The 14,948-nt window shown below is 48.0% G+C and overlaps 1 protein-coding gene across 8 annotated transcripts in view; it reads right to left on the bottom strand.

Moving 5' to 3' along the window:
* LOC146194794 (uncharacterized) overlaps positions 1-14,948 on the bottom strand; it is a 95,518-nt gene that overhangs the window by 51,478 nt on the left and 29,092 nt on the right. For all 8 annotated transcript variants that reach the window (XR_014705918.1, XR_014705916.1, XR_014705920.1 and 5 more), the window contains one exon: positions 11,366-11,557. Coding sequence is in view for 1 of the 8 variants with exons in the window: in XM_084597545.1 (XP_084453671.1) it covers positions 11,366-11,557 (192 nt within the window). In the remaining 7 variants the exon portion in view is untranslated. The remainder of the gene's footprint in view (positions 1-11,365; positions 11,558-14,948) is intronic.

The raw sequence follows: 14,948 nt of genomic DNA on the forward strand, positions 1-14,948 counted from the left end.
CTGGGAGGTTTGTGTCTCTTTGCCTAACACCTTTCCTTATGGGAATTTGATTACTTTCTTTATGCACATATGCTTGTTGTGCAGCCACTACAGATATCTTCCAATGTTTTCACGTACAGCTCATCTACAACCAGATTTCGCAGCGCCTGCATGGCTGTGGAGGTTTCGGCCAAGTTAAATGCTTTTTTCATAATCAATGAGTGCCATTTATAGGGGTTAGTTACATTCCCAGCATTTTGCTATAACCTAGTTGATAGTATGTAAAGCGTCTTTTCCAAAAACCTGCTTGACCGCCTGGCCTTGCAACATTTCTGTTGTCTTATCCCCCTCGTTTACATGTGATAAATCCATGTTATCATGTTAGAGAAAAAATCCACTACCGCATTCAAATATGCAACATAATTCGCATTTGTCAGCCTCCGGGATCCCTTGTGCGTCATATGATTCGCAGTTTCAAGTTTCGGCTGTGGCGGCGATACCTGTATTTTTGTTCTTCTTCTTTACTACCTTATAACAGCTCTGTTTTCAGTAAGAGTGGCCTTTTTGTAATCAGGAACTGGTATTCTATCGATGCAAGCCCACTTCCTTTTTCTCTTTAGTGTCCCTTTAATATAAAACTATATGTAGAAATTCAGAACTGCCGCTTCTTAAAACTGCAACTTTAGGGCACTATTTCTTCTCTTGCCTTGATGACTCCAGCTTGGACAATGCTGCGAGCTTTTCCTGTCCATTCTTCAGACGGGCTTGTCCACTCTCAATGTCTGCAACATTTTTATAGACTTGACGCCTTTTGAGAAAAGCAGCTCAGCATTGGTGCTCATATTCCTGGCCAGCCTGATCTCTTCCTGTACCTTTTCCTGATTCTGACCTCTTTTCTGGATGTCCTTATCTTGTGCATCAGGGTAACATTAAGGTGCCTTTTTTCTTCAAGAATCCTGCTGATTGGAGGAAAAGGGGGAAGAGTATTTTTCCTGGTCCTGGGTAGAAATTTTTTTTTTTCCCTTGAGAGAGGTGCGCTGCTGGCACTGCTCAGTCAAACGGCGTGATGCGCGGGGAGCACTGACTCCATGCGTTCGCAATTTTTGGTTTCATTCTTTTCCTTCCGGTGGTTTGGCGGGGTGGCTGGTTAATCAAAGGGATGCAGGGACTCAGAGTCGTGTGTCTATTTCTTTGCAGCACACCGCAGGGATTGTGCATATGTTTTCCTCATTGCAATGAAGACGTCCAAAGGTACTTACTAACCATATGTGGGGCTGCGCATTAAGTACTTGCACATGAGTTATTTTCACACGGGCACCCACACACATGCAGTCTTGAAGTGGAAGAAAAGAAATAGCTGCCAAGACTGAGATAATCTTCTAAATGTCGCGCGAATGTTGACGTTTGGAATTAAGCAGTGAAATTATACAAGATGTTCCACATAGCTGTTGAACGTACAAAGGCGCTTTGCGGGCGCACAGGAACAGTCAAATCCTTAGCACTCCCTCCGCTGCTACTCAGGCCATCGCAGCCCATACCCCAATCGTACTAAAAAAAAGAAGAAAGCAAGCGTGCATACTGCCCCAGCTGTGCTTTGCCGAAGGCAGTTCCAACCCGTCACTCATTTGAAACTGCGCCGTCACCGTTGGCCAGCCTGCTCGCACATCCTTTGCGTGCACACACACACACATGCATGTGCACACACACGCACACCAATTAAGCGAGCGCCCAGGGCAGCTCGAAGTTGTCACACGTTTTAACATGCTTCGACCCTTCAATGGCCAGCCTGCCAGCCCATCCTTTCACCCTTCCCGTGAATTGGACTTGATATTTTGCAGTTTCCTCTCACTCCCTTCCAGTAGATAGAAAAAAAAATTACAAGAATTCAACGCTGCTGAACCAAATATTGAGTGAAAGCAATAGGTACGGGTGACCAAGCGTTATTCTACTTCTCTTTTTCTTCTTCCTCAACCCACATATAAAGCCCCGCTTTAAGCAAGCCGTATGAACGTGCCTTAATGACCTATAGGGGTAATGTGAATTCCAGGGTCCTAGCAGGCTGATTCTGACACAACTGTCCCATGTGAAACGAGAGACCCGAGTTGGCAGCTCCTGCCAACTGAGCCGTGGCTCCAAACGCGCCACGCCGACTGCTTGGATTGGGAGCCCATCTTTCGCTTTTATGTCACGTGGGGTGTGACGTCACAACATCACGTGGTTAAGGGGGGACACGGCTCTTTGGCACTGAAAATCGGCCTGAAAATCGGATTTTCAATTTTTTCATTTTCGTATTCCTCGCACCATTCCGCATCTGCACGCAAATTTTCATCCTTATACCCCGCGTATTTATGAAGTTATAGCGATTAAAAAATGCAGTACCACACCCACTGCCCTTTAAATTGTGGACAAACGACACCCAATTTCGATCGCCCGGCGCATGAGAACTACGCGCTCCACCGCGGCGATTTTGGTCTCGTTCGAAAGTGCGCGCTTTCGGCTTATTTTTTCTTTCGGAAAGCAACCCTGTGCGCTCCGCCTTCTCCATAAAAAACAAACTAAAAGATAGCATGCAGCGCGCGCTACTATTGGCCGGTTAAGGCACGTGATCAAAATGGCGTCGTTTGGTTGGTTCCGGCAAGCTAGCCCCGAAATGCGGACTCCCAGTGACGCCATTTTGTCTTTCTGCCGACCACGCTAGTGCAACGCGAGAGTCATGCCAGGCGCGAAAAAGTACCGCTCTTTGCACAAGTACGGGCGAAAGCAACCAAAGAAACGCGTTAAGAATGCGACTTCGTTGCATACTGTGCAAGAAGCAAGTGCCAGTGCTGCGGGATTGTGTGACGATCACGTTGCGGGCGGCGACGCTTCTCCGATTCCGCTGGACAACGGCGCCGTTCTTCGTGCCGACTGCAGTCGTGTACGTATTGATACCGCGCCTGTCACTAACAGTGACATAACTCAAGTGAGTGCCTGTGAGCAGGCTACGCTTGATAGACTGGTATCGACGCCGGCGACGGCACGAAAGACCGCGCTGTTCGCCGATGCAAGTGGTGCGTCCGCAGAGTCAGATGCGGACGGAACGGCCTCCTATGCGGTAATTGACCTCAGCATTGTGAATATCCTTCTGGATGCCGTGCGGTGCAAAACGTGTCGTGGATGCGTGCGTTTAATTACCAGCGACCGGAGCTATGGCCTCGCCGTAAAACTGATCGTGCTGTGCGACAACTGCGGTGAGATTGCGGCCGAGTGGAACTCGCGGAGGATTGACGGCGAGAAAAGGTGCAATCCTTTTGAGCTGAATATTCTGGCTAGTCGAGCAATGCTGTCAACCGGTAACAGCCAGACAGCAATGAACGATATCTTTTCGGCGATGGGGTTGTCGCGGCGTGGGATGCACAACAAGACGTTTCAACGGCATCTGAAGAACACACTGCAACCCGCTGCTACCCGAGCCGCCACGACCGCTATGGCACAAGCCGCACAGGCAGTGGCGAAGGTCTACGATGACTTGTGTTTTGGGCATAGGGGGAACATTGCCGTGTGCTACGACGGCACATGGATGACGCGCGGACACTCATCACATATAGGCGTCGGTGCCGTGGTGGAACTCTTCACTGGTTACGTGCTTGATTATGTGGTGTTGTCAAACTTTTGTCTGGGCTGCGAAATTGGTCCTAAGCCAAACACTGACGGCTACGAACTTTGGAAATCACGCCACCAGTGCCAAAAAAACACCAACTCCAAGGCTGGTCAAATGGAGGTAGAGGCTGGCAAAATTCTGTTTGAAAGATCTCTGCAGCGCCACAACATGCGCTACACAACCATGCTATGCGATGGGGACAGTCGCACGTTCAGTGCTCTTAAAGATGCTGCAATCTATGGCTACATTGAAATAGTCAAAGAGGACTGCATAAATCACGTGCACAAGCGTATGGGAGCAGCTTTGCGCAACCTCTTGCAGAGACACAAGGGTGCAGGGAAGCAAAGTCTTGGCGGCAGAGGAAGGCTGACAGCTGATCTAGTTGACAAGCTGGCAATATATTATGGCCGAGCGCTTCGATCAAATGTAGGTGATGTGGATGCCATGCAGCGAGCTGTGATGGCGACATATTACCACATCACATCTACTGATGACTGCCCCAAACACAGTTTGTGTCCTACCGGTGATAAGTCATGGTGCCGCCACAACGCTGCAAAGGCAAAAGAGGAGCCTGCACCAAAGCACAATTACAGTCTGCCAAGAGATGTGGCTGATGCTCTTTTGCCTGTTTATAGTCGTTTATCAGAGAAGAGCCTGCTGCAGAGGTGCATTCGGGGGAAGACCCAGAACTCGAACGAAAGCTTCCACTCGGTCATCTGGACCTTGATCCACAAAGAGCGGCACTCATCACTGTTTGCTGTGGAAGCAGCCACAGCAGAAGCTGTGCTGCGCTTCAATGCCGGCTGCAAGCATACAGCAGCAGCAATTCTGCAAGAATGCAGTACAAATGTAACAGCAACTGGGTCCAGGAGAGCTGAAGAAAAGGACTTGCGCCGTAGCGCACGTTCTGCAAAGAAGCGGGCGGCTTCGCTTGGCGTTGCTAAAACAGAAAAAAGAAAACACCGCGACAGCATGCACCCCGACTATGCTCCTGGTGCATTTTAATAGCATGAGGTCTTTGGGGTTGCCCTTCCTGATTAAATGCTGTGAGGCTTGAGTGCTTCCGACAATCCCCCAATTTTGGTAGTGTTGCATTTTTTAAAGATCAATATCTCTGGTCCTGTTCTTGCTATTGCTTTGAAAATTTTTTTTCTAGAAAGGGAATCCTGCGAGTCTCATGAAACCAAGGTAAATGCAGTGACCACAAAAGAAAATTTGCTGAGAAGGTTATGTTGTCTTCGGTACCCAAATGGAATTTTCCTTTCAAACGTTTCCTATTGCGTAACTTTGGCTCAAATTGGCATAGGCCATTAATTTTCGCTTCAGATCACTTTCCACCTGTTTCTGATCTTGTTGACATATCAATCATTGACATAATTTACACCTACATGCTGTGAAGTGTCTTTCCTCGTTTTCTCAAAACTGCAATTTTGAGGGTGCTGCAATTTTGGAGGAGAGATATCTCTTAGTCTATTTGTGCTATAGCTCTCATTCTTGTCTTGTTAGAAACAGAAAACCTTCGACAGTGCCGTAGGACAAAAATATGTACAGTTATTATGCGGCAACATTTACAGAATTAATTATCAATCTTAGGTGCCAACCTGGGCTTTTATTCATAAAAGTTTGACTTATTGTAACTTTGGTTCAAATTCTTCTACCACGTTAATTCATGACTAGCGGCACTCTATGATCCTTCTAGATCACTCTGGTAGGGCTATTCTCATCATGCCATAAAGTGTTTAGTAATTAACTCACCTCCAAACGAAGAACATGAATTAGGTAATATTTTGAAAGCTATTTCATCTACAAGAAAACTAATCAGATATTTGAAATCAGCATGCAAAAGTACATTAATGGTGCAAGTTTCAGTCAGATCCACCCATAAATAAGGAAAAAAGTTTTAAGAGGGGTGTCCCCCCTTAATACGTAGCTACCACCGCGCTACGCCGACCGCTTAGGTTGGTAGCCCAGCTCTCACCCTAGTGTCACGTGGGGTGTGACATTACAGAATCACATGGGTAAGACGTACGTGGCTACCGCCGCGCTACGCTGAAGGCTAGAAACCTAGAGTAGTATTGCTTTTGCAATAAAAAGAAGAAACACCGGCAAGAAATGCAGAAGTGACATAGACAAACATCAATTTTGTGTCACGTGATCGTCTGCACAGAACCTGAAAAAATATTGTTACAGGTGACAAGCAAAGAGATGACACAACATGGTGACAGGATTACTGATGACTTAATGTCTGGCCTAGCGTGAGGCCTCCTCTCGCGCCAATGCCAATCTTCTTCTTCGCAACACTTCCCGGGGCCACAGTCCCGATCGTTTCGCTGAAATCGACGGTGACGTGATGGTATAGATGCTCAAGAAAAGATAGAAGAGAATGATATGCTTGCCACCAAGGGTGACCATGAGCACCATGATGCTTCGGTGATCCACCTCCCCTGGAGCTGTTCAACCATCCGTCACCAGAGTCCATGAAACCCATGTCTCTAGGTCGCTACGAGCGGCTTGGCGGGGATTGCGTGTACATGTCTGGTTCCTTTGGGCCCTTCGGGTCTTTCGTCTCGGGTCTGGTTGGTTTGTCTGTTCTCGTTGTCTTCAGATCCGGGCCGGGGGCTGGGGCAAAACTGCTCGGCGATGTCCCAGGGCTCTCGGTCGATGGTCCCAGCTTACAGATGGCGTCCATGCTCCAAGGCGAGGTTGGGGATGACGTACCCCGCACCTCCACCAAAATGTTATGTGGTGACAAGCAAAGAGACGGCACAACATGGCGACTGAATGAATAATGATTTAATGTCTGGTCTAGCATGAGGACTCCTCTTGCGTGACTACCGATCCTCTTCTTTGCAACAATATCATTCCGCCTTGCACAGTGTTGCAGATGTCAGTTTTGGTTTCGCGACAGTTCAGTTTTGCTGTCAGCAGAGTTATTCGCGACTTTTGGCGTAGGCATAGTGCAGAAGTAGGCAAAAAATCGATGTTGTAGCAGCATGTAGCAGGATTTCCGATTTGGCACAATTGGCGCAGCAGTTTCACCACTGTCGTTGCGCACGGCACGATTGCATGCCGGGTGCAGCCGTTTGCTTTGTTCCGTATGCGGGCCTAAGTACGTTTCACTCGCTGGTGAGCTGCCGTGCTACCCACAACAGAAAAATGAATGGCAAAAGCAACGAAAGCAGCAGCTTGAAGCGAAAACACAAAGTTATCGCCCTGGATGAGAAGGCTACCACAATCAGAGCTGTTGCGTCGGGGAAGATACAAGAAGCCAAAGGCTTCGGCACCGCACCGAGCACACTTTCTATAATTTTGAGCAACAATGATACCGTCACTGGTGCGGTCGCACGTGTCGTAAAAAGCAGCCGAAAAGAGCTGCAGTCGCCTGCTTTGGAAACAGTGGAAGAGGCGCTCTGCAAGTAGTTCTTGGACGCCAAGGCTGCAAATTTGTTCGTTAGTGGGGCACTGCTTCAGCGGAAAGCAAGGGACCTTGCTTGCATTATGGAACATAAGAGCTTTGTTGCAAGTGACAGCTGGCTGTAGCGTTTTAAATAACGCCAAGGTATCGTCAGCAGGATCATCACAGTTGAGTCCCAGGCCGTCAATGTGGACATAGCAACAAGCTGAATAAAAGCCAGCGTTTGTCTAGATAAGTATGCAGAAAAAGATCTGTTCAACGCTGAAAGGACTGCTGTCTTCTATCAAATGTTGCTACAGAAGACTCTAACCTTAAAGGTCAGCTCTGCCCCGGTGGTGGGAAACATAGTAAAGTCTGCGTCACCATATTCCTCTGCACGAGCATGGATGGGTCCGAGAAGATGCCACCCTTTGTGATTGAAAAAAGCACATCGCCATGATGTTTTAAAGGAACGAGGTGACTTCAATCACAGTACAGTAAAAGCTCGGTTATTCGAACTTCACGAGACCAGAAAAAGAGTTCGAATTATCCGATGTTCGAATTATCAAATGGCCTCGAAAAAACTGACAAGAACCATTTGTATTACAGTAAATGTACCACATTTAGTCGCGTAACGAACTCGCTCCATAATGAACCCACCCAGCCCCGATTTGTGCCAACGAATCTAATATATATATATAAACAGTAAAAGCTCGTTAATTCAACTCCCGTTAATTTGGAAAATCAGATAATTCGACCTTCGCGCCTGGTCCCCAGAATTATGTATAGGAGTCTATGGGATGAAACTTTCGTTAATTCGAACAGATTTGACCGCACAACGGATAATTCGGACAACTTCAGGCAGCTACAGAGGCTCGAAAACGAAAATAAGACGAACACGGCGCAATAGCGATACCCAAAAGCAGCATCGCCATGGACGTCAATTAATCAACTTGGCTCAGCGTGTGGCTGGATGGGCACTTTTTCTTGTTTTTTCATGAGTCGACGTTACTGGCGGTGCCATTTTGTCGTTTTGCTGCTGTTGGTGCGCTACGCTGTTGTATTGAAGACTGCTCGCTTTAGTGCGGCTCATTGCTTCTCTGTTGTGCGCTGGTATCACCACACTCGCCCCCGATGGCAACACCGGCGAAACGGCCGAAGAGCTACGAGGCCAAGAACTTGGCTACCAAAGTGGAAATTTTGCGGGCCCTTAAGAACGGGCTCCCCTGACAAGAAGCAATGAAAAAATATGACGTTAAAAGCAGTACTTTAAGCACATATGTAAAAAATGAAGAACACATTCTTCAGGCGTTTGAAAGCGAGAAGTTCCAAGCGTCAAGAAAGCGTCTGCGAACAGCAGCTCATCCGGAGTTGGAAGAAGCCTTGCTTCGGTGGGTGGTCAACTCGCGTTATGCAAACCTCCCATTGAGTGGACCCCTCATCATGGCGCAGGCCGAGAGGTTTGCATTGATGATGCATATCGATGGATTCAAAGCATCAGAAGGGTGGTGAGCGCGCTTTAGAGACAGATATGGTCTCGTTTTCAAGACTGTGTGCGGTGAAAGAGGTGCCGTCAGCGAAGATGTTGCCAACAACTGGAAGAACGCTCAGCTGCTGGAACATATCGCAGCATATGATCCAAATGACATTTTTAATGCTGATGAAACAGCACTTTTCTTTAAAGCATTGCCTGACAAGACTGTGACAATGAAAGGAGATCCCTGCAATGGAGGAAAGAGGAGTACAGAACGAGTCACCGTTCTTTTAGCCGCAAACATGACAGGGACAGAGTGGTTGCCGCTTGTCATCATTGGAAAGGCACAAAAGCCACAGTGCTTTAAGAACATGCCTGCTCTTCCGGTGGAGCACCGGGCTAATAAAAAGGCCTGGATGACATAGGAAATTTTTCGCGGCAGGATACAAAAGCTAGACCGACAGTTTTCCGTGAAGAACCGCAAGGTGTTAATTGTCCTTAACTGTAGTGCACATAACAGTGCCACCGAACTAAACAGCATTGAAGTTTTTCTGCCGCCCAACACTACATCGGCCCTCAACCGATAGACCAAGGTATAATTCAGTATGTGAAGACTAAATACCGCAGGCACGTGCTGGAATGCATGCTACTGTGCAATGAAGTCGGTAAGCAGTACGCCGTGGATCTTCTTAGCGCAATCAACATTCTTGCCTACGTTTGGAAGAACACGCCTGCGCACATCATCGCTAACTGTTTTCGACACAGTGGCTTCGTTTTGCCTGACCCTGCCGGCTCTCTAACTGAGGAAGAAATTGTCCGGGACGTACTGCACGGCGAAGATTCAGAGGAGGAAGAGGGGCTACGAGAGGGGCAGCCTCGGCCCCCTCGCACTGTGAAGGAAGCAGCAGAGGCCCTCGTTGTGTTAGAGGAATTTTGTTGGGGCACTGCAAATGGCATGCGCGCTGCTGAGCATCTGGAAGGACTGAGGAAAATAGTATCCGCGCGGGTTTCTGCGGGAAAGCAGAGAAGCATCCGTGATTACTTTAAGTAATAAAGGTAAGTTGAGATAAAATCGTACGTTTTTTTTTTGTTCTCTCGATAATTCGGACATTCAGTTAATTCGGACATATCTTACGGTCCCTAGAAGTCCGAATTAACGAGCTTTTCCTGTATTTCCAAATTAACAGGGTTGGAATTAATATTTAGTTCCGAGCTACGGAGGTTGCGCAGAAGAGAGGGCAGGCAGCCACCGCCGCGGCCATGCACTGACCTTGCCGCAGCCGCCACCCCTCCCTCCAACGCCGCCGGCTGTCGCGCTGGTCATGGCGCCATTTAAGTATTACCTACTTATCCATGGTTTTACCTGGTTCCATCTTCTGTTCTCGTTTTGGACGTGCGCAGCATTTAACTATGCCTTCCGATTGCGGAGGTGTTGCTTTACTTTTTTTTTGGCCACATGATGTGCGCCAAGCCGCCCAGATGCGGCGGTGCGTAGTTCGAATTAACCATAGCGGAACCGACTCGCATTCAAATTAACGGGTTTTTTTATATACAGATCTCTATGGAGCTTGGCCGGACCAGGTAGTGTAGTTCGAATTATCCGAAAATTCAAATTATCGAGGTTTAAATTACCAGCTTTCACTGTACCTGGCAAATAGAAAAGCCTGGATGACGAGGGAAATTTTTGCGGGATGGCTACGTGACTGGGATAAGAAGTTGAAGAGGCAAATCGAAAGATCAGACTTTTCTTGGATAACTGTGCTGCCCATCACGCAACTGCAGCTCTGGAAAACATCTTCGTTTCTTGCCCCGAAATGCATGGCAGTGATATAGCCCCTCGACCAAGGTGTGATCATGTCTTTCAAGGCTGCATACCATAAGCGGGTGATAGACCGGCTGGTTCTCAAAATGCAGTTGAACCGCGACATGGAGACAGATTTGTACATGACAATAGAGATGCCTAATGCGACATGGATGAATGCAACTCCCCACACCATCGCCAACTGTTTTTGACACCTGTCATTTGCCCCCAAAGAAAACTACACCGACGGCTCGAGAAACCACGTAGCCCACCCGAAGATGCCACCGATTCCGACAGAGGTGTAGCACCATGGAGGGTGCTATACGATGCTGGTGTTGTGCGCGAAGGTGAAACCTTCTGCGAGTACGTAGGTGCGGATAACCGACGTTGTGACAATGGGAGAGCTAACAGATGATGAAAACGTGCTTGCTGCCCGGACACACGAACGACGAATGTGCCGATGGGGACACTCCGTCCGGTACTTACAATCATTCTGGGCACTGAGCGTAGCAGACCTGCTGCGCCACTACTTCGGCACCCATGAAGACAGCAGAGGCGGGCTCAATATATCATCTGCTGCTGTGAAGGCCTTCCTCCGTCTACGGAAGACTCAGGAGCGTAGTATCGTTGATTTTCTCGCACCATCGACAAGAATGTAAGTAAAATCAATTCCAATGTGTTTGATTTTAGTTTCTTGCTGAATGGGATCAAGTACTTTACCATGGATACTAGTACGTCTAGAACTGATAACCCGGCGATCACTTACCTATGGTAAGTACCCACTTGTATAAAGTAATTAACGAAACAATAATTTACCGACTTCAATAACAAACGAGTGGTTATAATGAAAAAAAATGTGGCACTCTTTCACCTTCGTTATCGTGATAATTAAGTGCATGACTAAGAATTGCGTAACTGTATCACTTGTTTTTGATTTGTTCTTTACTGTTTGCATACATCTATGTCCCTCTGCTTAGACTAAAGAGCTTGCAGTATGTAACAAATAAATAACTCCTCTGGGAAAAGGCTCAACGGGCTTGCACGGTAAACTAGAAAATCAGCCAGTGCCAGTTTTACCTCTTGGCAGGGGTTGCTTCCTCTGCAGCAGGGCTTGCTTCCTTTGCGGCAGGTCTTGCTTCCGCTGCGGCAGGGCTTACTTCCTCTGTGGCAGGGCTTGCTTCCTCTGTGGCAGGACTTGCTTCCTCTGCGGCAGGACTCTGGAGGGCATGCCTGACCGACTCCTGCAAGAGTGTCTCCCTGTGCTCCTGTCTACAGGTTGCACAGGTAGAAGCAAAACATCAGCCAGACTGTCAAACAGAGGCCCTTGCACTTAGGTTTAGGCAGAACAGTCCCACCTTTACACAAGTTTCATTTGCAATGCACCAAAGGATAAAACGAATGGCTGCATACCCCTCACGCAACAAGTACGCTACGAGGACCACTGTAGTGAAAGGCTGTAGATTAATTTAGATGAGCCTAGTTTTTTTTAGTTTGCATTGACAGCACACGGCATGCGAGGTATTCTTTGTATTTCACCTTCAGGAAAATATGGCTGTGATGGCCGGGATCAAAATCACAACATTGGGATGCACAGCCAAATGTCAAAGCTACTGAGCCCCCCATGGCGGGTCCCCGGAATAATATCACATTTCTACGAATCCAGTGAGCTCAATATACTTCATTCACCAGAAGCAGCCATAAAAGCAGTGGCAAACACTACAGTACATGTATAGTCACAGTAACACTCTGATGAGAGAGGCTTTGAACAATGGGTGAAAAGTATGAAAAGACATATTTCTCACTTGTTTGTTTGGTTTGCAGAGTTTAACTCCTCAAGGCATTTCAGGTTATGAGGAGCAGTGGAGTGGATGACTGGAAAGTTTGACCACCTGGGGTTCTTTAACGTGCACAGGCATCCAACAGTACACGGGCGCCTTGCTTTTTGCCTCCATCAAAAAGTGGTCCCCGTATTTTTAATTAACCCTCAGCACCAGCTATCAGTGGAGAAAGTTGGTTATTAACGAATTAAGCATAGCAGCAACTTTATTGCTATTGTAAGATAATTATTCGGCTCTGAAATGCTCAGCGCCTGATGCCGAAGAAAGAGGACGACAACCATGTTCCACGCCTGACAGTCATAGAAAGACGATGAGAAAGCTCGCTCCGACGCTCGCGCCTGTGCTGACCTGTGCTGTGAGCCTGTGCTGTGTTCTACGACTGCTCTCCACACTGTGATGAAACCTTCGCGACACTCCGTCACAATCTGACGACTCCGCCAATCCTTCGTCATTTCGACCTTTCTTCTCCCACAGAAATCCACACTGATGCCAGTGGCGTCGGCCTCGGTGCAGTACTGGCTCATCAGAAGTCTGGCTTTAATGAATATGTTGTCGCTTACGCCAGCCGGACCCTGACGAAAGCTGAAGCAAACTATTCCGTCATTGAGAAAGAGTGTCTAGCTATCCTCTGGGCAATAGCCAAATTTCGCCCTTCTTGTATGGCTGTTCTTTTGATGTCACTGATCATCTCTCCCTCTGCTGGCCCTCTTTTTTGAAAGATCCTTCCGGTCGACTGGCCCGTTGGGCTCTGAGGCTCCAAGAATACGACATTAATGTTGTCTATCGCTCTGGCCGTAAACATGCCGATGCTGATGCCCTCTCACGTTCTCCCTTGCCGTCTGAAGCCACTCCTGCTATATCCGTCCTACATCCCATGCCCACAGACATGCCCACTGATATGACATCCGAGCAATGCAAGGACGCATGGATCGCTTCACTCCTTGATTTTTTATCTGGCCGCTCGTCCTACCTCCTTGCCGCACTCTCCGTCATCAGTCTCACCATTTTGCCATCAGAGACGAGCTCCTTTACTGCAGGAATTACCTTCCGGATGGTCGAAAGTAGCTGCTTGTCATTCCGAGCCATCTGCGCTCTATGATTTGCTCCCACTACCACGACGGCTTATTGAAAGCCTTCACTCGCCTGCGACAGCAATACTACTGGAGTGGGATGTACCATTATGCTCGCCGATTCATCCAGTCCTGCCCAGAGTGTCAGCGCCGAAAAATCCCACCTCGCCAACCCGCCGTACCTCTACAGCTGCTAACCTGCCCAGCTCAGCCATTTGAGAGCGTTGGAATTGACCTGTACAGCCCTCTTCCTAGCACATCAACAGGCAATCGCTGGATCATTGTTGCAACTGATCATCTCACACGCTACGCCGAAACGGCACCTTTACCATCTGCTACAGCCCAAGACATTGCCTCCTTCGTCCTCCATCATATCATTCTTTGCCACAGGGCTCCCAAAGAATTGCTGACTGACAGTGGTCCCGCCTTCCTTTCTGAAGTTGTCGAAGCTGTCCTTCGAGAATGCAAAATCGTTCACCGCGCCACCTCTGCGAACCATCCGCAGACAAATGGAATGATTGAGTGTTTCAACCGCACCATGGGCGACATGCTGGCAATGTATATTGCTTCCGACCACTCCAGCTGGGATCGCGTTCTTCCATTTGTCACCTTCGCTTATAACTCTGCCACTAAAGCAACTACCGGATTTTCATCATACTTCCTCCTGTATGGCTGTGAGCCCTCTTGTACAATGGACGCTATTCTCCCATACCGGCCAGATTTTTCCGAATTCACGACTGTTTCGCAAGCTGCAATTTATGCTGAAGAATGCCATGAGCTTGCCTGATCCTTCACTTCTCACATCCAGCAGCAGCAGAAAACCACCCGATATAAATCTGCACTTCTTCCTGATTACAGTAGACTAGGTCTGGCTGTGAGTACCTTCCTCCAGTCCCGGTCTTTCATCAAAACCTTTAAGGAAGTACCAGGATCCCTACCATATTGTCAAGCAAACATCCCCCGTCAACTACCTCATCGAACCCCTTATGCCATCCACTGACCACTGTCGCCGCAACTGTGAAGTAGTACATAGTAACCGCCTGAAAGCTTACTACGATCCTGCCATCGCCACAACACCATAAGCCGCCAGGATGGCGCCTTTTCGCCCGGGCGAAGTTGTAAGATAATTATTCGGCTCTGAAATGTGCAGCGCCTGATGCTGAAGAAAGAGGACAACAACCATGTTCCACGCCTGACGGTCACAGAAAGACGACGACGACAAAGCTCGCTCCGATGCTCGCGCCTGTGCTGACCTGTGCTGTGAACCCGTGCTGTGTTCTACGACTGATCCATTGCTGTAGCAGGGTCACCGATATAAACCAGACATAAAAAGCAGTAACCAAGCAAAGGAAAAAAAATACCTGTGCATCATTGCACTTGTGTCCACATGTTCAACAGCCACTATGAAATCAATGCAACTATGAAGTGCAACCATGAGCTTGCAGCTATAGACCTGCAACTATGGACCCAAAGGCATGTTCACCATAACGGGCACTTGTGGACATCAATGGCATCAGTGCCACTGACTGCTATGGTTTGGTTATGCTATCCCAACACACTGATAGGTTGCCTTGCACATGCCCTGTAAAACATAGCAAGGAATACAGTCGAACCCGTATATATCAAACCCGGATATATCGAATTTTGGTTATATCAAACTCACAGAATATCCCCTTGAAAATCCCATGTAAAAGTATAGGAAAGCCACGTCACATATATCGAATTCGCACCCCGCACTGGAAAGTGTGCCTT

The sequence above is a fragment of the Amblyomma maculatum genome, chromosome 3 (assembly GCF_055883805.1).
Source record: "Amblyomma maculatum isolate TAMU_Amacu chromosome 3, ASM5588380v1, whole genome shotgun sequence".
In the NCBI taxonomy this organism is placed as follows: Eukaryota; Metazoa; Arthropoda; class Arachnida; order Ixodida; family Ixodidae; genus Amblyomma; species Amblyomma maculatum.